At 37.0% G+C, this 23331-nt stretch overlaps 1 protein-coding gene across 5 annotated transcripts in view; it reads right to left on the bottom strand.

Annotated features, from left to right (window-relative positions):
- The window catches only part of RAD18 (RAD18 E3 ubiquitin protein ligase), a 106368-nt gene that overhangs the window by 28195 nt on the left and 54842 nt on the right, over window positions 1-23331 (bottom strand). For all 5 annotated transcript variants that reach the window (XM_068557668.1, XM_068557667.1, XM_068557669.1 and 2 more), the window contains 3 exons: window positions 23075-23135; window positions 10946-11080; window positions 6325-6499 (listed from right to left, as the gene is read on the bottom strand). In XM_068557668.1, coding sequence (XP_068413769.1) covers window positions 6325-6499; window positions 10946-11080; window positions 23075-23135 — 371 coding nt within the window. The remainder of the gene's footprint in view (window positions 1-6324; window positions 6500-10945; window positions 11081-23074; window positions 23136-23331) is intronic.

Raw genomic sequence — 23331 nt, 5'->3', positions numbered from 1 at the left:
AGCATCTTTTCTTATAACTTAGCACTCAAAAAAAAAATGCAGTTTTTTCTGCTTGCCAAAACTCAGGGAACAAAAGCCCTCTCTTCTTAAGAAGAACAATAAGTGAATTTACAGAAATTTGGACAAGTCTCTTGAACTCCCGGGAGTCATCTAGGAGGTGTACAAAAATCTAAAATTCCTATCAATTTTTTTTATCATCTGTCTTCAAATTGGCAAGAAAGAATCAATATAACATTAATAATTAAAACTCTAAAAGAGGTACTTATTTAAGAGTTAAGAATCAAATTAGCAACAAACAATTTCATCCTAGTAATTATTTGGATTAGATACACCTATTGGATCTTAAAGTAAGATTATTCTTAGCTGTCAATCTGGCATATTACATCAATTTAAATACTGCTCTAACACAAAGAAAACCAATAGTGTAATTCAATAAGATCTATAATCTGTATTACAGCATGACTACATGAATTAAAAAAAAACTCAATTTATTTTCACTCGCATTAGACCTAAAGCAGCATGACTTGTCTCTTTAAAAGAGAAAAAAAAAGCATAAAAATTTACAAAATATTACGATTCTTGTGTATTAAAAATGTTCCTCTAAGTATCCATGTACCCATACTGCTGTCTTTAGAAGAATGTACATATGAAAGTGTTAACCCAAAGTTCTTTCTGGCTGATAAAATTTTACTGGACTCTTACTTTTTGTTTACCTAAATTTTCTATTTTTCACAATAAGCATGCATAACATCTAAATTAAAAGTTGTTTTGAAAATCTAGGGCTTTACAGTGAAAGCAATAAAACTATCATAAAAAGAAAAAGTGAGAAAATTTTCATAAAAAATGAACACTTCAATATACAAGGAATAAGCATAATTCTAGAAGGTTGATTCATGGTCTGCAATGGTCAAGTGGTAAAAGAACACAGATAATTTATCAACTATTACACTTGTCAAAAATAACAGGATTACAGAATGTTAGGGTTGGAAAAGATCTGAACAAAGTCACTGAGTGTCATGTCTCATCTCCCTTCCACGTGATGTCTGAATTATGGAAAATAAAAGTTGGACCAGACAAATAAAGACCACTAATCTCTGAAATGCTCTGATTCCACTAAAGGCATTTGGTTGTGATGGGTCCCTTTTCACTTTGAATTCTTGTCCTGATTTCTAAGGTGTTAATTAACCTAATCAACTGCGTATCTCTCTTGACCATTTAGATTTTAGAGTCACTAAATCGCACTGGCATTTACCAATGGATCACTATACTTTGTGACAGCCTTCTGCCAGGTTACCACCAACTTTATGAGTGTTATGACCGACTTTATTAGTTTCCAACTAGGTGGTAAAATTATGCTTGAAGTGAGTTAGGGACCTTATTCATATTCAGATACCACATTTCAAAAATCTAAGACAACATTAATGGTAAGAGGAACCATTATTTTTAACTTTTACATATCCAGAGTTCTTTTAAACCTATGTAGACATAGGTTTTTATCTTATACCACTGTTGTACATATATTTTCTAAAAAACTGAAATAAGTTGGTTAAAGTATTCCTAAAACGTATTCAGATTCGGAACCCTACTCTTCATCATGTTTTGACTCAACGTCTATGATGTCTGATTTTTCCCTCACAAAGTCATCCTCTGTACCACTGAAAGCACTGGAGATAAAAGCATTTCTCCAAATTACCTGACAATTGTCTCCAGGCATTTCATCTAAGGCACTGACACCCATTCTGCAAACTAAACTCATAATTTTGTTTTTCTCAATCACATAAACTGTGACTGGAAGATGAGCAGCTTCTGTTCACAGACAGCAAGAAATGTCTGACAAATTGATACTTGACACCCAAACAACAGTCTTTGCAACAGATGAATCAGTCAGGCTCACTGTTATTACTCTGAAATTTTTCCCATCTATTCCAAGGGATGTGACCATTTCTCCTGCCTTCAGTAGGTCATGTAACAAACAAGCAATCCTTTGCACATAGTTCACTAACAAGTCTTCAGATACTTGTGGGCATCTTTAGGTCTTGTAAATCACTTGACTGTTTTGCAAGAAAATACAGAATTGCAGTCATTCATCCAACAGTGAACACTACCTCGCTAACATCAAACTTTCACCCTGCTGTATTTTGTTACTTTCTTCGTACACAACTTTCTTCTCATTATTTTGTTGAAGACGTTTTAAATGACAAACCAATGTAATGTTAACAATACATGTAACTCAACTGAAACTCACACACCGGCAAGTATATCACAACTACCACCTGGCTGGCAGCAACTGTAAAACACCATTGATCACTGTACCTATCACAATTTCAGACATTAAAATGTAAAACAGAAAATGTACACCTTAGAATCAAGAAATCCTTCACTTAATAATGGTTGTGTAGTAACCCAAGGCAGGAGATTTTTTTTTAAATGAGTGACAGACTCAATTCTTAAGGACTTTGATGAGTAATAATAGGAAGGACAAGGATAATCAAATAACTACAATACAAGGCAAGATTTGATTTAGACAAACTGCTATGGAATTCAGAGACGCTGTTACAGGAATTCACAGAGGAAGTCAAAATTACTTCCTGCATAGTGGGAAGAATAAGAGAAGAGATCGGAGGAAGGGCTACGAAAAAGGGTCATCTGAGAGCAAACTTAAGACATGAGTGATGGAGCAAAGTCTCAGAGGAGGTGAATGAATTCATCTTAAGAAAGAATATGTCTTTAGAAATGTATTAAGAAATATCTCTTTCTCTTACAATTAACAGGAAAGAAGTGGTCAGAAATTACAAGAAACCTTAAAATGGAAAGGAAGATCTGGAGACAGGTCAGATTAGCTGCCTTGGTGAACTGGGAGACAAGGTGTTCATTCAAAGTGAGGAAAAAGACACAGGCAACTGGGTTGGAAATGCAATAAGGAGTAAATTAGGTGGTGAGCACCCAGCTGAGGCTGAATTAAATGAATTTTCAATGGAACTAATTAGCGCAGGCTCACAACTTTCTAAAGTTCAGAACAGAAGTAGGAAAAAAAAAAGATAAATTGTGGGATTTACTCTGTGATATAATAGCTTAAGAATTAGAATGAAGGAATAGAGGACTATGAAAGCATTTCTGAAATATCCAGTCCTAGAGGCCCAAGTTTTGCAGTATTACTGAAGGAAACTCAACTGATTTGGTCTTTATAAAACCAGAATAATCATATATTTATCAAAGACTCTCACATCTATTATCTCATTTCATCTTCCCAATAGATCTGAGACAGAAGATATTTATACATGCTTTTCATAGCTATGGAAACGGACTTCAAAAGATTGACTCCCAAATCACCCAGCAGATCCTGACCCAAAGCCACTCAACTGCAAGCCTGTACTTTCCTGCTGCACCACAGCTGCTCCCCCTGCACACTTTCTCCTCCACAGTCCACTCCGGAATTGGCTGCCCAGTGGTCCGCCCTGGTATCAAAGCAAATACCACTGCACTCCCACTCTCCCTTTAGCCTGAGTTTCTAGGTCTTATATAAGGAACAGACTCAACATTTTAAATGTAAAAAACCTTAGACTGATAAAATGACAGGGCAAATTAAAAGGAGGGTATAAAAGGGTACTTAATTAAATTAAAATTTTAAAGTTTAACATATTTAATATTTACAATGTGTGTAACACCTCTTTATACTTGAGATATGAGTACCAGACAGACACTGACCGATTTCTCAAGGCAAGCCACACAAATCCTCATATTCGGTCTCTAAAAGCTAAGCTTCCAAAGTGTGCAAAGTCGATGATTTTTGTCCTTGTTAAAACTACAATTAGAAACAACCCAAACGCCCATCAACTGATAAATGAAAAAATAAAATGCATATCCATACAATGGAATATAATTTAGAAAGAAAAAGGAATATAGTACTGAAACATGATACAAAATGGATAAACCTTGCAGATAGTATACTAAGTAAAAGAAGCCAGTTACAAAAGACCACATATTGTATGATCCTGTTTATATGAAATGTCCAAAATAGGCAAATCAATAGAGACAGAGTAGATCAGTAGTTGCCAGAAGCTAGCAGAGTTGGGAGGAACTGTGGAGTGACTGCTAATGGGGATGAGGTTTCTTTTCAGGGTGATGAAAATGCTCTAAAATTGTGGTGATGGTGGTACAACTTTGGCAAGACAGTAAAAACCACTGAATTGTCACCTAAATGAGTGAATTGTATGGTACGTAAATTATACCTCAATAAAGCTGTTAAATATTCGCAATTAGCAGGTAGTTCCACTGGTCATGGGTGTATTGGGGGTGTGTGTGTGTGTGTGTGTGTGTGTGTGTGTAGACATATATACATGCATAACTAATTAAAGTGTGGAAGAATATAAGAGCCTACTTTGAAAGAAATTAAATGATTTAATAACCCTCTCACAGTTCAGTGATAACAATAAGTCAGTCTGAGGCCAAGACCTCCGACAAACTCATCCTGTTTCCCACACTCTCACCACCAGATAAAAACACAACTGGCTGCCATGTGCCTCCCCTTTCGTTTTCCTCCATTCCACCCTCCACTCCAAATTTATAAAAATGTCCCATTTCATCCTGGCATTCCAGAACATTCGGGCATCTCGTGACTATGCTTAAAAACTCACTCTTATTTCCCTGAACTCTGTTTCTCCTCCGTTTCTACCCTGTACTCCGTTAAGTTTTGTGTTTAAAAACAAACACTGCCCAAGGAACTTACAGGAATGGCCTGATCCAGAGTTAACTGTGCAGCAGAGCCACAGCCTTGCAGAAACTCAGGCTACCATATGTTCTGCCTTTACCCAACTCGGGATAAACCGTTTCTGATCTTGAAAATGTTCGGGGCAAAATGAGAAGATTTTCCCTTCCTAATACTTGATTCTGAATAACCTGAAGCTGTTTTCCAAGAACCCTAGGAAAGCAAAGGTCCTTGGGTGTATTCTTCTCATAAAAAAATTTCTTCTTAATTTGATATTTTAGATAAGACATAATCTATCATTCTAGAGTACTGTGAACAATTTTTAAATGAACAAATACCAAAGATTAAATAACATGTTGCTGTTAGCATTTAAAATTGGTACAATTCATTCAGAAGGCAACAACAACACCCACCAAGGTCAAAATGATGCTAAAGTTAAGGGAGTAATTCATTAGAAACAAAAGACTTCCTATAGGGAGAGCTCTACCACAGCTTTAGGTGTGTAAGTATAAAAAACACTGGGGAAGATGTAGAAATCCAATAGAAACTGAAAAGTTTGGTCAATTACGGTACAGAAACCCAACAGAATGCTGCATCTACTAAAAAGTTATAAAGATGAGGTAGAAACATGGGTAGCATTTATCATATAAAGTGAATCGCAAGAACACAAAATGGTAACTATAACACAACACTATGTCATCTTTCAAAAACACATCATCTTCTTAAATTGTCTTTTAAAAAATTTGGAAAAATGACTCACCTCCAAATCTCTCATTATAAAAGGTTCCCCATCCATTCTATTTGCTCAATTAAATTTTTCTTTCTTTTGTCTTTCTGGCCATCTCTACTTTCTAGTATAGCTGTGTTTATCTCCTTCACTCATTCTCTTGATAAAAATTTCACTGCCAGTCATGCTCTCTTTTCTAACTCTAGGAAAAATATCTATATAAAGGCTACATTTGCAGCAACATGGATGGACCGAGAGACTGTCATTCTGAGTGAAGTAAGTCAGACAGAGAAAGACAAATACTGTATGATATTGCTTATATGTGGAATCTAAGAAAAGGGTACAAATGAACTTATCTACAAAACAGAAATAGAGTTACAGATGCAGAAAATAAACTTATGGTTACCACGGGGTAAGGGGGAGGGGGAAGGGATAAAGTTGGAAGACTGGGATTGACATATACACACTACTATATATAAAATAGATAACTAATAAGGACCTACTGTATAGCACAAAGAACTCTACCCAATACTCATAATGGCCTATATGGGAAAAGAATCTAAAAAAGAGTGGATATATGTGTAACAGATTCACTTTGCTGTACAGCAGAAACTAACACAACATTGTAAATCAACTATGCTCCAGTAAAAATTAAAAATAATTAAAAAAAAAAAAAGCCTACAGAGCAGAAAACAACGTCCCCAGTGACTGCTGCACACACTTCCCACATCCTGCCCTGATCCCTTTGTGAACCTTACAAAGCAGCAGGAGACAATGGAAGGAGATGAGGAATGGCACCAGGCCTCAAAGCTATTTCTGGTTATTTCTGCTGGTCTCTTAGCATGCACAGAAAACAGAAATTTTAAATAATCAACTACTGCAAGTTTCTTACCTATTGCATGAATCTGACTCTGGTGAAGAAAGAGCTACCTCTTGAATATCAGTACAACTGGAAGAATCATCTGGTCTGTGAGGCTCTAGTTTCCCTGGGGAGTCCAGCTTTGACTGAGGGAAGTGGTTTGTTACTGAGGGCATATCTGAGAATTTCATTTTATTATCTTCCTGTCCTAAAAAGGAAAAAAGAAATGAAAGAAAGAAAGAAAAAAAAGAAACATTTAAGAGTACCTTAAAATTTACAACCTCTGTATATTTATTATTTCCACAACATTTAATATTGCTATTTGGTAAAATAGAAGTTTATGGAACACTGATTCCAAAACTCTAGTGACAGCCAGAGAATAAGAATTAGCACTACACTGGTGCTATCTGGTTATACTGTCCACCCAATGTATTTCCAGATTAATTAATTCAAAAATAAAATGTTCTTTAAAACCAGGAGCAGGGAGAACCTTATAATTCTAATGAGGCTTTTATTTACAGTATTACTAAAGAATTCCTGAATATTTCACAGATCAGAGAATAGTGATAAACATAAGAAACATGACAAAAAAGGATTAAAGATTCAATTAATAAGAGAACCACAATATTTGTCACTGACTGCTGAATGGTAGTGAATCCATCTGGACATTTTTCTAAATCTGTTACATAGAATCTAATATTCACTGGGGAAGAGAAAAACTAATCAGACACAACCAATATATCTGTTTGATCCAACACATGTCACATTTCTACACATCCCTTGTCATATTCTCACTTTCTGAGGTCTCTTATTGCAGATAAAGATAAAGGCCCAGGAAAGCTGGGGGGATGCAGACACAGTGTTTGCAGGAATATGACATGGAGATGTGACCAAATATCTGTTAATATGAGTGCAGAAAATCATCTCTGTGCAGGATTCTTCAGTGTCCAGGCCCCTCCCTCACGACGTGTTTCAGGGCTCTGCTGGGACTTCACTTGTGCTGGCTTTAAGATTCAGGGACCGAGTGAGTTCTTGACATGCCTGACACGTGCTACTGGGATAGAGCCCCCTTTCATGTGTTTGCTCACAGAAGCAGAGCTTTCACACATCACTCATGCACTTGTGGAGGCAAGTGACCTTTAACAAAGGACACCAACAAGAACTGTCAAGGTTTTGTTATAAAGATAAAGTTTATGGAAAAAGAATAAGACAGATTGTTCAAACAAACAAAAACCTCTCCAACTCCATATGGTCAAGATTTTTCCAGAAATAATTATAAGTTTTTGTTACACTCGCAAACAGCATACATCACACAAGAGTATAATTTCTAAAAATAAGCTCCTGATGTTGTCTGGCTTTCGCTAAGCCTGCTCATTACCAAAACAAAACCGTACCCTCTAATGTTTATCTGGGAAAGGGAAACAAGCAGTTAACTAAGAGGACCATCCAGGATCTCTAGGATATTCTCTTGTAAACAGACACCTAGGACCAGGTTGAGAGGAATCAATCACTCAGTAAACCCGGTGAACCCAGGCACCTCTATCACTCAACTGGCTGGGAGAATGCAATCAAGCCGGCAAACCAGGGAGCAGGAATTCAACATAAAACTACCTTTTATTTTTGCACCTGACTTATATTCTTCTCTTACTTCTTCCCCTCTTATATAAGCTTCTACAGGATAAATTCCCTCTTGCAGACAAATACCATTCAACAACTGTGGGCACTGAAAGTCAGTTATCCTTCATATCTGCCCATGGATCTCAGGACGGAACTCCAAATAAAGCTGAAAACATGAGGCCCCGACATTAAACCTCCCTAAAGAAACGTAAGAAAAACAGATGAAGGCTTTACTTAACAGGACACATAACTTGTTCACTTATATTGGTACTTTAATGAGCAAGTTTACTCTAAAGAGCAAAAGTTACACTGGTTGTATGATGCTATACAAAGCCCAACCTTTCGGTCTGTGCCAGTCTGTCTGCCTCTCTCTCACACTCCCCAGCCCTCCCAGACGCACGCGTTCATGCGCAGCTATCTACCAGCAGCACTCATCTCTGAACCCCAGACAGAGCAATATTCACGTGCACATACACAAAGAATACACCACCCCTGACTACAAGCAATCAATCATTTTCAAAAGAGATTCAGCCAATAAACAAAAATATTCTCTTAATCCGAGATATTAAGCCAGATTTTCTCAGGAGCTCAACTACTCTCTGACAATGTCCTTTAACAACTGCATGAACAGATTTAACTTGTTCACAAAGACCATGAAGTATATACTTATACTCAGGCAGCAACCTACTACATGACACCAGGAGAACTGAGGACAAAAATAAAGAACGCAATAGCACTGAAAGAATAAAACACTTAGAAATAAATCTAACCAAGGAGGTGAAAGACTTGCATGCTGAAAACTACAAAACATTGTTGAAAGTAATTTTTAAAAAGACAAAAATGAATGACAGACATCCTGTGTTCATGGAACGGAAGACTTAATATTGTCAAGATGTCAAGTAACCAAAGCAACTAATCAATGCAATCCCAATGGCACTTTTTGCAGAAATAGAAAAATCCATCGTAACATTCACATGGACTCTCAAGGGAACCAAATGGCCAAAACAACCTTGAAAAGGAAGAATAAAGTTGGAGGAGTCATACCTTCCAACTCTGAAATTTGTTACAAAGCTATGGTAATTAAAACAGTATAGCACAGGCGTGAGGCTAGACATACAGACCAATTAAATAGAACACAGAGTACAGAAATAAACCCTCACTTACATGGTCAATTTTCAACAAGGATGTCAAAAGCATTCAACAGGGAAAGGACAGTCTTTTTAACAAATGGTGCTCAGAAAACTGGATTATCTACATGCAAAAAGAGGAAGATGGACCCTTACTTACACCATATACAAAAATTAACTCAAAGTGGACCATAGACCTAAACATAAGAGCTAAAACTATAAAACTCTTCAGAGAAAACACATAGGAAAATCTTCATGACATTGATTTTGCAACAACTTCATGGCTATAACAGCAAAAGCACAGGCAACAAAAGAAAAAATTGATAAACTGGTCTTCATCAAAATAAATCACTCTATGCATCAAAAGATACTATCATGAAAAAAAAAAAGATACTATCATGAAAACAAAAGGACAACCCAGAAAAAAGCTGAAAAATATTTGCAAATCATATATATAAGGGATTAATATTCAGAATATTTAAAGAACTCTTAAAACTCAACAACAACAAAAAAACAAGCCAATTAAAAAATGGGCAAAAGACTTGAACAGACATTTCTCCAAAGAAGAAAAACAAATGGCCACTAACCATATAAAAAGATGCTCAACATCATTAGTCATTAGAAAAATACAAATCAAAAAACCACAATGAGATACAAATTCACATCTACCAAGATGGCTACAGTAAAAAAAAAAAAAAAAAAAAAAAGGAAAATAACAAGTGTTGACATGCATATAGAGAAATTGGAATCCTCAAGCTTTGCTGGTGGGAATGTAAAATGGTGCAGCCACTATGGAAAATAGTTTGGTGGTTTCTGAAAAGGTAAACAAAGAATTACTATGTGAACCAGAAATTCCACTGCTAGGTACATATCCAAAAGAATGGAAAGCAGAGACTTGAACAGATACATGAACACCAATGCACACAGCAGCATTATTCACAACAGCCAAAAGGTGAAAATAACCCATTAAAGATGAATGGATAAACAAAATGTGGTATATAGATACAATGGAATATTATTCAGCCATAAAAAGTAATGAAATTTTGATATATGCTACAACATGGGGACCTTGAAAACATTGTGCTTAATGAAATAAGCTGACACAGAAGGACAAATAATATATGATTCCACTTATATGAGGTACCTGGAATAAGCAAATTCATAGACAAAGAAAGTAGACCAGAGATTACCAAGCGTTGGTGGGGAAAGTGGAAGAGTTATTATTTAATGGGTACAGAGTTTTCGCTGGAGATGACGAAAAAGTTTTGGGTGTAATAGTGGTGATGGTGATACAACACTGTGAATGTACTTAATGCCACTGAATTGTACATTTATGAATGGTTAAAATGATAAATATGTTTTGTATATTTTAATCACAATAAAGAAAAAATAATAAAGAATTTTCTAGTATACTTTCCTCCATTATGATTGTTCTGTTCACTGGCCCAAATCCTGGCAACATAAATATAATATCAATCTCAAATTTTAAAATGGGTTGAAATTGGAATGTGCTGTGTATTAGCCTTAGATATTTTAGCAGAACATTCCATCCAAAGTTAATAGCAGCGACCTATAATAAAAATAATTTATTCTCTTTGTAGGATACCTAAGGACCTGCAGCAATAAATCCTATACCTCAAGCTTAAACAACTAAAAAACTTCTGATATCTCATTAATGGAAAGGAAGACAGATTTTAGAAACTGTGTCTTCAGGACATCTCCACAATCATTCTTCCCAGAGTAATAAACCTAGTTTATTAATAAACATCCAACAACTGCTATATGTCTAAAAATACTTTTGCCCATTTCAAATACCATTTAAGTCCAAAGTAAATTCCTTTGGTTTTTTCATTTTGCTATTAAAAATTATAAAATTCCATATACTTCTGTTTTTAGTTAAAGTCTCTTACCCCCGCATACAGATAATAGCTTTTCTGTAGATTCATCTTCTTCTGTTACTTTTTTTTTTGACATTCCAACAGTTTTCTTATATCCTTTTTTGGCTTGATCCACCAGACGCTGAAATTCATTCTGATGTTTTATACCTGAAATTCAAAAGATCTTCTCAGTAAATCAAGGACTATAAAAGTTACACGTCTACAACCGATGGACTGAACGTCAAGAATAACACAAGCTTGCTCAAGAACAACACCCTTTGGACGCACTTACAACGAATTTAAAAGGCCTGGGGAGCTGAGGAAGCATTCTTTTATATCTTCCCCGTTCCTCAGATACAAACTTGAAACATGATATTCCTAGTTTGCAACTGTAGGTTTCTTCCCATATCCCACTCTTTTAAAAAGGCTTTTGATAGAGCATGAAAGATGCTGTTTTCTTAAATATAACCAAAAGACACCATTCTAACTTCCAAGACACAACCGAGTACTAAGAGGAAGAACATTAACTGAGTATAAAAGCAGAAGCTTCTAGGAAAGTTGGATAAAAACATAGGATATCTACTTTAATTCCCCCTTTTTCCTTCACATTTCTTGCCTGTTTCCTATCAGAACCCCTTTAACAATCTAAGATCCCCACCACCACCAATCTACCTTATCTTAGGATATTATAACTAACCAATCTTAATTTACTACTACTTTAACACCTCTGAAAATAATTTAAGCCTGACCTCCAGGTCACCATTATTAATGTACATTAATTTACTCAATAAAGAGTAGCCGTTCGTCATTCGAGCATGGACTTGAACACATCTATTTGTGATTCTGAACCATGGTTCAAACAGCTGAGGCTGTACTTACTTATCTAGCAACCTTAAACACTTAAGTCATGGTCCAAAATGATGTTGTAAATCCTATAAAAATACATTTTAGAAAGATTCATACTGCAAGTAGTTAACACAAAGTTTTGAGACTGTTTTCCTCCAGTAACCATCATTTTCCCTGTAGTGCAATACCATGAATAACTGGGTTTAGGGGAAAATTTGTGCTTCAGTTGAAAACTATGCATTTTCTAGAGCCACCCTTCCAGGATTCCAGTCATCCACTGCCCTTGAGCTATGTTACAGTTCTGTAAATTGTAGATAACTGACCACAATGGAAAACAATTCTTGTCTATAGACAAGCAGAATCCTGTCTAGTGAAGTTGCGACTGACTTCCGTCCCCCTCTGGAAAAAGCCAGTTTTCCCTCCATTTGCATATTCATTTCAATATTCCTGATCTATACATGTGACTGTTCTTTGGACATTAGGGACAGAATGCTCCTAATTCTAACATATTTATGTGCATGGTATGTGTATGAGAACTCCCAGTGAAACTAACGTGTTGGGTTGCAAAGTGTCTGGTAAATTTTAAGTAAGAGACTGGTTAAAATTTCAGCAAAATATAAGCTGCCCATAAAGATTACTAGAAAAAATGAGCTCTTCAGAAATAGGTGAGATCTCATGTAGAATACAAGCTAGGTGATTTCTTTTAAGTCCTATTTAACTCTATACATTTGAGAACAATTACTTTGTACTTGTTCAGCTCCCCGGAATCAATGAGCTACCACCACCGCCATCCTTATGTAGCTTGTGTTAGGCAAGGGTAACACAGCACTATGGGGTCTACATAATTTAAGCAGATCAGCCTGGGCCATTCTGCTAGCAAGGCTTCGCCTGCTAGTAAGGCTCCTCCGTTGTGTACTTATGGATTGTGGATTTAGAATGACACAAGAAACTTGCTAAAGTAATCTCATAACAGTTAAGGAGGCTTAATAACTTTATCTTCTGAAGTAATAAAATCCCAGGTTTAGAAGAGATTTTCTTTTTAAATCTAATTACTCCTACAGCTGGGCTGGAAACCAAAAAGTAAATGGCAACCACAGCTTTGGCTCTGGCCCAAGAAGTCCAATAACCCCTCAAAAAATGAACAATGCCAAGAGATTATCACTAATAAAATTGTTCCCACTCATTTCTCCACCTCATTTTAGGAGTTCTGCTATTTGGCAAGGAGAACTTTAGAGTTTAAAGTCTCAGTTCTGCTGGCTCAATGCCCTGAATTTACCTCTTAAAAGTTTTAAGCGGATCAGATAGTGGTAGGAGCTGACGAATAAGCCCACATTCAACCAAGTCATACTCTTCAAGATTTTTAATACTTGAATCATACCACCTTTTCTGCCTCACCAAGTTGAAATACCATAATCTTTTCTAGTGCCAAGTCAAGCCCTTCATGCCCCAACCACCTTGACTGCTCTTTTTTTAGAGCAGCTTTTACAGCCAGAGTATCTCTGGGTCTGCCCATGAACCCAGGGGTGCACCAAAACCAGGATCCCAAGAGCGGGACAGACTCAAGCCTCTAAAGTGATGTCACTGAGATACATACTCATCTACTTTAAATCACAGAATGAGTCTGAAGTCAGTGTCTCCCAAAGTAAAATCTCATGTCTTTTTTTCACCAACTACCTATGACACCCACGCAGCAAACATGGATGAAGAACAGATTAACAGTAAAGGCTAACATACACTCAGGATTTATTCATTTAACCTGAACTGACTAGCCTCACTTTAAATTCATGATCATAAGTCTCAAACTACTTCATCTGTGCACACATGATCTATCTTCCTGGCAGTTAGCAGGAAACGGCTATCCTTGCTGCAATTAAGGGCCAACTGCTAATTTATGCTCTGGATTCCATCACTAAGGCCTTCTCAGTGATATAGTATGTGCAATTATCCTTTCCTCTATCATCTATTTCCCCTTCTCTTTTGAATCTTTCCTACTGCATACAAATAAGCCTGGGACGGGACCGTGCTTTTGAAACAGAGTGTGGGTTGTGAAAACAACTTAGTAGATCCAGACCAGCAATTTTTTCTTAAAACAATAATAAGAATAGGATAGAAAGTGCCAGAGTGCATTAAAAATGGAAAGAGGAAACAACCAAGATGTCCTTCGTTAGGTTAATGGATAATAAACTGTGGTACATCCAGAGAGTGGAGTGTCCTTCAGCTCTAAAAAGAAGTAAACTATTGGGACTTCCCTAGGGGCTCAGTGGTTAAGAATCCGCCTGCTAATGCAGGGGTCACGGGTTTGAGCCCTGGTCCGGGAAGATCCCACATGCTGCGGAGCAACTAAGCCCGTGCACCACAACTACTGAGCCTGCACTCTAGAGCCCGCGAGCCACAACTACTGAGCCCATGTGCCACAACTACTGAAGCCTGTGCGCCTAGAGCCCATGCTCCGCAACAAGAGAAGCCACAGCAGTGAGAAGCCCAAGCACCGCAACGAAGAGTAGCCCCCGCTCACCACAACTAGAGAAAGCCCGCACACACCAACAAAGACCCAACGCAGCCAAAAATAAATAAAATAAAATAAATAAATTTATAAAAAATAAATAAATAAAAATCTAGATGTGGACACATGCTTTCACTTCTGCTGGGTAAACAGCTAGGAGTAGAATTACTGCCAGGTAGGTTTATGTTTCAAATTATAACAGACTACAAACTGTTTATCTAAGTGGCTGTATCATTTTGCATTCTCACCAGCAATGTATGAGAGTTCCATTAGCTCTACATCCTGGCCAACACTTGGAATTATCCTTTCTTTCTTTCTTTTTTCCTTTTTGCCATTAAAATAACCATATCTTTTCATGCGGTTATTTGGTATTTGAGTATCTCCTTCTCTGAAGATCTGTTTAAATATCTGCACTTTTAAAAAATACATCCTAGGACTTATTGAATTTTAAGAGTTCTTTATATAATACAGATACTAGCACTTTGTCAAATATAAATTTTACAATATTTTCTCACAATCTGTGACTTGCTTTTTCATTTTCATATTTGTCTTTTTTTTTTTTTTTTGGCCACACCACACAGCATGTGGGATCTTAGTTTCCCTACGAGGAATCTAACCCATGCCACCTTCAGTGGAAACATGGAGTCTTAACCACTGGATCACCAGGGAAGTCCCTTCATATTTGTCTTCTGAAGTGTAAAAGCTTTTATTTTAATGAAATATAATTTATCTCTTTTTCTTTTACGATTCATACTATTTGTGAAAGATGATCATGTCAACTGTGAACAAAAAGTCTTATTTCTTCCTTTCAAATCTGAATATTACTTCTCTTTCTTGCCTTATCACACTGGCAAGGACCCACGGTACAATGCTGAACAAAAGTGGTAAGAATAGACATCTCTACCCTGTTCCTAGTCAGAAGAGAAGCATTCAATATTTTACCATTAAATATGATGTTAGTTGTAGGTTTTTCAGATATCCTATACCAGTGCAGTCCCCAACCTTTTTGCACCAGGGACTGATTTCATGGAAGACAAGTTTTCCACAGACCGGGGTTGGGGGATGGTTCAGGCGGTAATGCGAGCGAAGGGGAGCGGCGGATGAAGCTTCACTCGCTTGCCTGCCGCTCACCTCCTGCTGTGCGGCCCAGTTCCTAACAGGCCATGGACTGGTACCAGTCCACGGCCCAGGGGATGGGGATCCCTGCTATACCAGATTAAAGAAATTCTCATTTAGTGAGAGTTTTTATTACTAATGGGTGTTCAACTTTGACAAATACTTATTCTGCATCTACTTATAAAATTATACAGTTTTTTTTTCCAGTCTGTTAATACACTAAATTATATTGATTAATTTTCTAACATTAAACCAATCTTGCATTCTTAGGATAAATTTCACTTGGTTATAATGCATTATCCTTTTTATGTAATGCTGGATTTGATTTACTAAAATATTGTTAAGAATTTTTGCATCTATGTTCTTGAGGAATATTGGTCAGAACTTTTTATATTATACTACCCTTGTCTGGTTTTTACTTTCATGGAAACTTTAGCTTCATAAAATGAGGTAGGAAGTATTCCTTCCTTTTCAATTTTTTAGAAAAACTTTTGTAGAATTGGTATTATTTCCTTCCTTATGTGTTTCATAGAATTCACCAGTGATGCCATCTGGATCTGGAGTTTTCTTCCTGGGGATGAAAATTCAATTCATTTACTAGATATAGGGTTATTCAACCTTATCTATTTCTTCTTGAGTAAGGTTTGGTAATTTGTGTCTTTCAAGAAATCTGCCCATTTCGTGTATGTTTCCACACTGACTGGCATGAAGTTATTCATAATATTCCCTTACTGTTCTTTTAATATCAATAGGATACTAAGTAATTCTCCCTCTTTTATTCCTCATATTGGCAATTTGCGCTTTCTCTCTTTTTGTCCTAATCAGGCTTGCTAGAGGGTCCCAATTTTGTTGACCTTTACAAACAGCTTGTGGTTTCATAGATTTTCTCTGCTATTTTTCTGTCTTCAATTTCACTGATTTCTGCTCTTCACTGTTACTTTCCATCTGCTTACTTAGGATGGAATTTGCCCTTCTTTTTCTAGTTTCTTAAGATGAAAGCACAGATAACAAATTTAAAACTTCTTCTCTTTTCTAATATAAGCGTTTAATGCTACACATTTCCCTCTAAGCATTGCTTTAGCTGCAATACACATTGCTATGATGTCCTTTCATTCAGTTCAATTTATTCCCTAATCTGCATTTACCTCATCCAGAATATTTTTCAATTCAAGTATGTACATCATCTAAGGAATTCCATTTGTTTTTTTGTTTTTGTTTTCGTTTTTTGGCCACACTGTGTGGCTTGTGGGATCTAGTTCCCCGACCAGGGATCAAACCTGGGTCAGTGAAAGCGAGGAGTCCTAACCACTGGACTGCCAGGGAATCCCCTTTTTGGTCTTTTTTTTTATACTGTCCATTTCTCAACTCAGCAGGACCCTCCCTCATTCTTCCTTCTTCATATAAAGAACATATTTGTAAATGTTTAAACATTTTTATCTACTAGTTTCATCATCTCTGTCATTGCTGGGTCTGGTTCTATTAATCGATTTTTCTCTTTTCTAGGATGTTATTTTTTTGCTTCTTTGAATTCCTGGTAATTTCAATAGGATATTGTTAATTTTATATTGTTGTACCTATTTAGTGATTATTTTGGGGTTCCCCCACCCGGGACCTTAAAGCTGCCTGCAAGCTGCTGGACCTGTAGAGCTCACAATCTTATTTGTTTTCTTTCTCTCGGGGAAAACAGTCCTGTGCTACCTTTTTCCAATATCTGAAAATCCATTGATTTATATATTTCATCTGGTCTTCTAAGCTTTTAAGGGAGAAAAGTAAATACAATCTGTTATTCCATCTGGGCTAGGAGTAGAAATCTCCATTTACTTTGATTTTTCTGTGCTGGGAAAGTTATTTTTTTACCAAAATATGCCATTTATGATTTATATTAACGTAATGAATTTATTGTTTTTAAATAAGTTAATAAATATTTTTGATATTTCTCGGTTTTAATTTTTCTTAGACCCATGTGTTATTTGGAAGTGTATTATTTAGTTTCCAAATATTGGTGATTTTCCAGAGGGCTTTGTTACTGATTTCTAATTTGATTTCATCTCGTGGTAGAGAACAGACTTTGTGCACTGAATGAATTCACAAGGTGACCTTCTGCAGATCCCCGGGGTTCTCTCTCAGTGCAACTCTCTCCTCTCCGCACTCTGTCTTGCAAACTTCAGCTCCTTCAGTTTCTCTGGTCTTTCTTTCTCCTTAACTCAGAGCCCTCCGAGCTCTGCCTAGGATCTCCCTGCCCAACCCGGAGCCTAGAAACTCTATTATAGGGCTCGTATAATAAATTTTTCCCATCTCTCAGAGACTCCTGTCCTTTGTTACCTAATGCCTAACGTCTTGAAAACTATTTCATATGTTTTGTCCATTTACGGTGGTTGTTTGTTGGTTTTTTTTGGGGGGGGTGGGGGGGTTGTTGTATATCAGGTCCCAATTATTCTGTCTTGGCCAGAAGCAGAAGTCCCCCAAGCTTTAATCTGTAATATGATACATATCAACAACTATAACCCACATAAACGAAAGCTCTTTGGTGCCCTAGACAAATTTTAAGAGTGCACAGAGGCTTAGAGAACTGAGAACTGTTGCCCTAAACGTTGCGGTGCCCCAGGGCTTAGCCTTAGGCTCTGCTCTGTTCCCCACAGTACTCTTCTCCCAGCTAATTGTATCTAAGTATACAATTTAAAAGCACATGTCTTTTTAGTTAGACAGATTCATCCATTCATGCCTAATTCTCTTTTCCACTTGGCTATCCACTAGAAACCAAAACTTAACACAGACAAAATAGGAATTTTGATTCCATTTCCCCATCCACAATCCTCGCCCTGGTCTCCATCTCAGTAAATGGCATCATCACTTCTCCAGGTGCTTGAACCAAAAATGCAGGGGTCATTCTTGATTCCTCTTTTAGTCATCCGCCTATATTAAATTCATCAGCAAGTACTATTGGTTCTACATTGAAAGTTTACCTTGAATTGTGTATTTTACTTCTGCTACCGCTCTAGAAATGCCACATCCCTGACCTAATTTACTAAAATGGCCTCACTTCATTCAGGTCTCTTCTCAAACGTCACATCACCTTCTTAAAGGAGCCCTTCTGGTCCAGCAGCTCCATCACTTTCTATCCCCACCTTAAGTCTCTTCATAGCACGTATCACTATCTGACACATCTTACTCGTTTGTTTACTGTCTGACTATTCCCAATAGAGTGTAAGCTCCATGTGGGCAGAGACTTGGTCTGTTTCTTTAATGTTATATTCCCAATACCTAGAATACTGTCTGGGTGATCCATAAATACTGCCTGAGTGAAGAGCCTTTAGGTTAGTTTTCTTACTATTTCTTGCCACCTTACAATTTATTCTCTATTCAGCAGATGCCATCTTTTTAGACATAGATAAAATCATATTACTTGTCTTTCTAAACTCTCCAATGACTTCCCACTGCAGGAAGAATAAAACCCAAGTACATTCTTACAAGGTCTTTCCTTCCGGGACCTGGCCCTGCCTCCCTGTACACCACTCTTCCGCTTCGCTCACTACACTCTACTCAAACCCGCCGACGCTGTGTCTACCTCAGCGCCTCTGCCCCTGACGCTCCCTCTGCCTGCAATACTCTTCCTCCGGCTCTGTGAATGGCTGCCTTTATTTTCATTTCGATTTTTTTTTACTTATGACTCATCTCAAATGTCAACTCCTCAAGAAAAACCTTTTCTTGACTACATTATCTAGTGCCCCCATAATTTCTATAAATTACTCTGCTTTATTTTCTTTATAGCATCTGCCACCTAAAATTGTTATAATCATCTGCTGATTTACTGTTATTTATCTGTCTGCTATTAGAATATAAGCTCCATGATGAGAAATTTATGTATCTTGCTCACTGCTCTATACTCACTACCTAGAAGAACAGCTAGCACATAGTAGATGCTCAATAAACATTTACTGAATTAATGAACAGCCAAATAAAAAAACAAAGGAACATATTAAGCTAAAATGCCTTGCCTACTTAACAGGATTAAGCTGGTGTTCTCAGGAAAAGTTACAGGAGGTAATCCCAGAGTGTTCATTAGAGGTTTGTCTTTTTTTACTTGGCAGAGTATAAAACTATATTTTACCAAGGTGAAGAGCGTGAAGATCCCCAAAATATGTCTGTCATGGCAGTTAGGCAAGTAGAGTAACTTCCTTCAGGCAAAGATTCCGCCTCTTACTGGAGCAATTCAGTCTTAATTAAGAAGACCTACCAAAAGCATTTGCAACCTGAAACCCGCAGGTAACTCAATAAACTCATTTGATTCAACTCTGTATCAAATACACTTTCTACAGATCTGCAACTAAGGCTCAAATTGATTTCACTGTTTCTCTCCTCTTCTAAAAGAGGGACTCGTGAAGATAAATCTATCCAAAAGACTGCTAAAGAAAATAAGAAAGATATATCGTCACAAACTACCAAAGTAACTCATTCATAAAATTAAGCTTCTTTTAAGCAATATAACCTGAAACCAAAGCTTAGCGTACCCCCACCCCCACCCAAAAGAAGTTCCCAACATACGGAGTTATTCACTCAGATTCAAAGCACGCTACAGTGCAAAGGGCTTCAAGTTGAGCACAGGGTGAATGTGGGCTTAATTTCCAGTCCTGCTTTTTCCTAGCTATGTGGGCAATTTATCTATGCCAAATAATAAATCAATAGTAAAAGTAATATTTCCAGCTATGTATGGACTCAAAAAGTATTCCTCCATATACCCTTTTTTTCCCCAGGGACTTCCCTGGAAAAATGTATTCCACCAAAACAAGGAAAAAGAAGAGGCAGATCTGGATCCTGAAATAAGTGAACCGACACAGGAGGGAGGAGAGAATACCCAGAAGGCTGGTGAAAGGAAATTCCAGGGTAGCTATGAAGGAGGCCCAAAGCGCAGTCACAGTAGCCTGGAAAAGGGCTGGGGGCTGCTTCAGGCAAGATGTTCTGGAGAAAATAGTGAGTTGATAAATAATCTATGAGCTTCAAAGTAATAGAAAGTGACTGACATTTCTCATAGAAAGTTTACAGATAAATTAATACCAGATAAATAGAAAACTAAGCAAATAAAATTACTAATTATAGGGAAAATAGAATGTTTTCCTAAAAGGAATTACAACTGTAAGGGAGGAAAAAATAATCTCCCTTCTAACCTTCTTAGTTCTTAGCTGGGGCTTTATAGCAAAAGACACATTTACATGAGAAAAACAAACAGATGTTTATTAACATGTATACCTCATGTATATATGGAAGATACCCAGAGAAAAATAAGTAACTCTAAGCCACTTGGAGGTGACTTAGAACACTGGCTTAAATACCATCTTCAGCTGGATTAAAAAAAAAAAAAGAAAGGTGTGTGGGAGGCCAGTTATGGGGAGATGGCCAGGAAAAACACAGTAAACAAGAGTGAAGTCTGCTATGCTGATTTAAGTCAGAGCCTTCTCCGTCAACAGGAAGACTAACTTACTCCTAGGGATAGAGAGGGGAGGAGGGACAGGCACCTTTGTAACTGCGTCCTACACTTGGGCAAAGAGCTTTCCTTTCTGCTGCTTCTCAATTGCCTTCTGCTCAAAGCAACACGTCACGGTGGCATATTCTCGGGTGGTGGCATACTCTGACACACCTCATAACCATAGTATTGTACGTTGCCTGGTTCAAACTGTATACAATGTCTCTAACTAATACTGACCTTATAAAAAATTATGACAATATTCAGAAATTGGGAGGGAGGAGAAGGTAAGAGTCAGGATGTACAAAAGAGCTAAATTTTCATTTTTCAAATTAGGACTTCAATCAATTGTTAACATGGAAAACTGAAACACTTCAAGAAATAGCAGAAAGAATAATCTTTTATAAACATGAAGGTAATTACTAAAACAAAAGCCAAAAGGTTTGACCGTTGTTAATTCTAGGAAATGAAGACGGAGACAAGGAGGTGGCAAGGAGGCAGAGTTTTTAATAAGCCTTAGAGAAATGTGATTAAAAACCACATACATGGGCTTCCCTGGTGGCGCAGTGATTGAGAATCCGCCTGCCAATTCAGGGGACACGGGTTCGAGCCCTGGTCCGGGAAGATCCCACAAGCCGTGGAGCAACTAAGCCCGTGCACCACAACTACTGAGCCTGCACTCTAGAGCCCACGAGCCACAATTACTGAGCCCGTGCGCCACAACTACTGAAGCCCACGTGCCTACAGGCTGTGCTCCACAACAAGAGAAACTACCACAATGAGAAGGCCATGCACCACAAAGAAAAGTAGCCCCTGCTCTCCGCAACTAGAGAAAGCCCGCGCGCAGCAACAAAGACGCAACGCAGCCAAAGAGTAAATTAAAAAAATTTAAAAAGTAAAAAACCCATGTACATTAAAACATTAATAAAAATGTTTAAAAAAAAGAAGAGCCATCAACGGTATATTTAGATCCTGACACTAAATCAAACTCTAACTACACTATAATGCTAATAATAAGCGCTTAAGCTTTAGGAAGTGCCCAAAAGGTTTCAAAAAAAAAAAGTATATAGCGAGGTTTATTTTAGAGCTAAGTGAATTAATTTAACATGTTGACCTATTTAGTAAAATTAAAGTTTGTATATATTTATCTATATATTTATATTTATCTATTGCCCACCCTATTTAAATGGTGGGCAATAGATATTTGTATATTTTCTTGCCTATATCTAACCCATGTTTTCTTTAATGTAGCATAATTGTCAGATACCATCCTTTAGTGATTTAAATTATTTTTGTTCCATGCAAATTTTCTGGTTTCCTTATTGTTACAGGCCTTAGTTTTGCCACTTCAGTGATCATCTGATATTCTCTAGCTCCTGTATCAACAAAAATTACTTTGGCTTCCCAAAGGTTGATCAAAGAGGATGGATCACATCTGTTTATCTTTAGAGCGCCAGCGCTGTAACTTCTGTGGTTCAGCCTCTGGTCCGTGAATCCTCCAGGCTCCTTTCCCTACTCCGAGAAGGCTCGGGCCATCACAACTACATCTAGTGCCTGTGTACTTCACCCTCCCTCCCCACAAAGATCACGGCTGTATCTGCCCCTTCAAAGCTTAAGAAGTGAAAAAAGAAAACACAATTCTTTTGGCACGACTAAGGCATATCATGTGTGGAATATTCATTCAGCAAATATTAACTATCTGCTGTTTGCCAGGCACTTAAATTTAAACTTAAACTAAAAACCAACCAACCAGCCAAAGAATAAGCAGCTATCTAATTGACAAAACAGTAATGTGCTAGCACTGGGAAAGATACATATAAAGGTCATTTCAGGAAAATGAAGCGATAAAGTTGGGAAGCTGGTAATAATGAATAAAATGAAAACTATTTTCAGCATAAATATGCAAGCTACAGGGCTCTGAAATTCTTTACATAAATACTGTCACTGGCCTGAGGACAGGATGGCAAGTCAGGAATGTTTCCATTTTAACCCCATTTTCTTCTCACTTAGTGATAAGCTCAAAGTAGAATGTTAGTCACAAATCAAAGAGCACGCACATAGTTAACAAAAAAAGGTCACTGTCTTGAGTAAACACTCAACCAAAATTCAGTCTTTTAAGTAATATTAACAAGAAAGTTTGTATTAAACATTAATATAAAAATATATCTTAAAAAATTACTTAAGATGAGAAACTGTAACCCAAGTTCTTTGTAAACAAAGAAAACACCACATAACTTACGATATTTACTGTGAATTTCATCTATTTCCTCTTCTGTTTGGTCCTTTGTAAAAACCATTATCTAAAAAATCCAAAAATTCGTAATTAAAAATTACCAAAAATGACAAAAAATAGAAATTAGTACTATAAACTTTAAAATCTCAAATGTGGATGTTTAAAATAGAGGAAAATAATCTCTCATCTCTGTTTTATATAGACCTAGGAAGATTAACTCCTGTTTACTTCTCTTGAATATTGTAATTAACATACATTTTACT

Source organism: Eschrichtius robustus, chromosome 12, assembly GCF_028021215.1.
Source record: "Eschrichtius robustus isolate mEscRob2 chromosome 12, mEscRob2.pri, whole genome shotgun sequence".
Taxonomy (NCBI): domain Eukaryota; kingdom Metazoa; phylum Chordata; class Mammalia; order Artiodactyla; family Eschrichtiidae; genus Eschrichtius; species Eschrichtius robustus.
The sequence above is the reverse complement of the archived record's forward strand: the minus strand, read 5'-3'. Positions and strand labels throughout refer to the sequence as shown.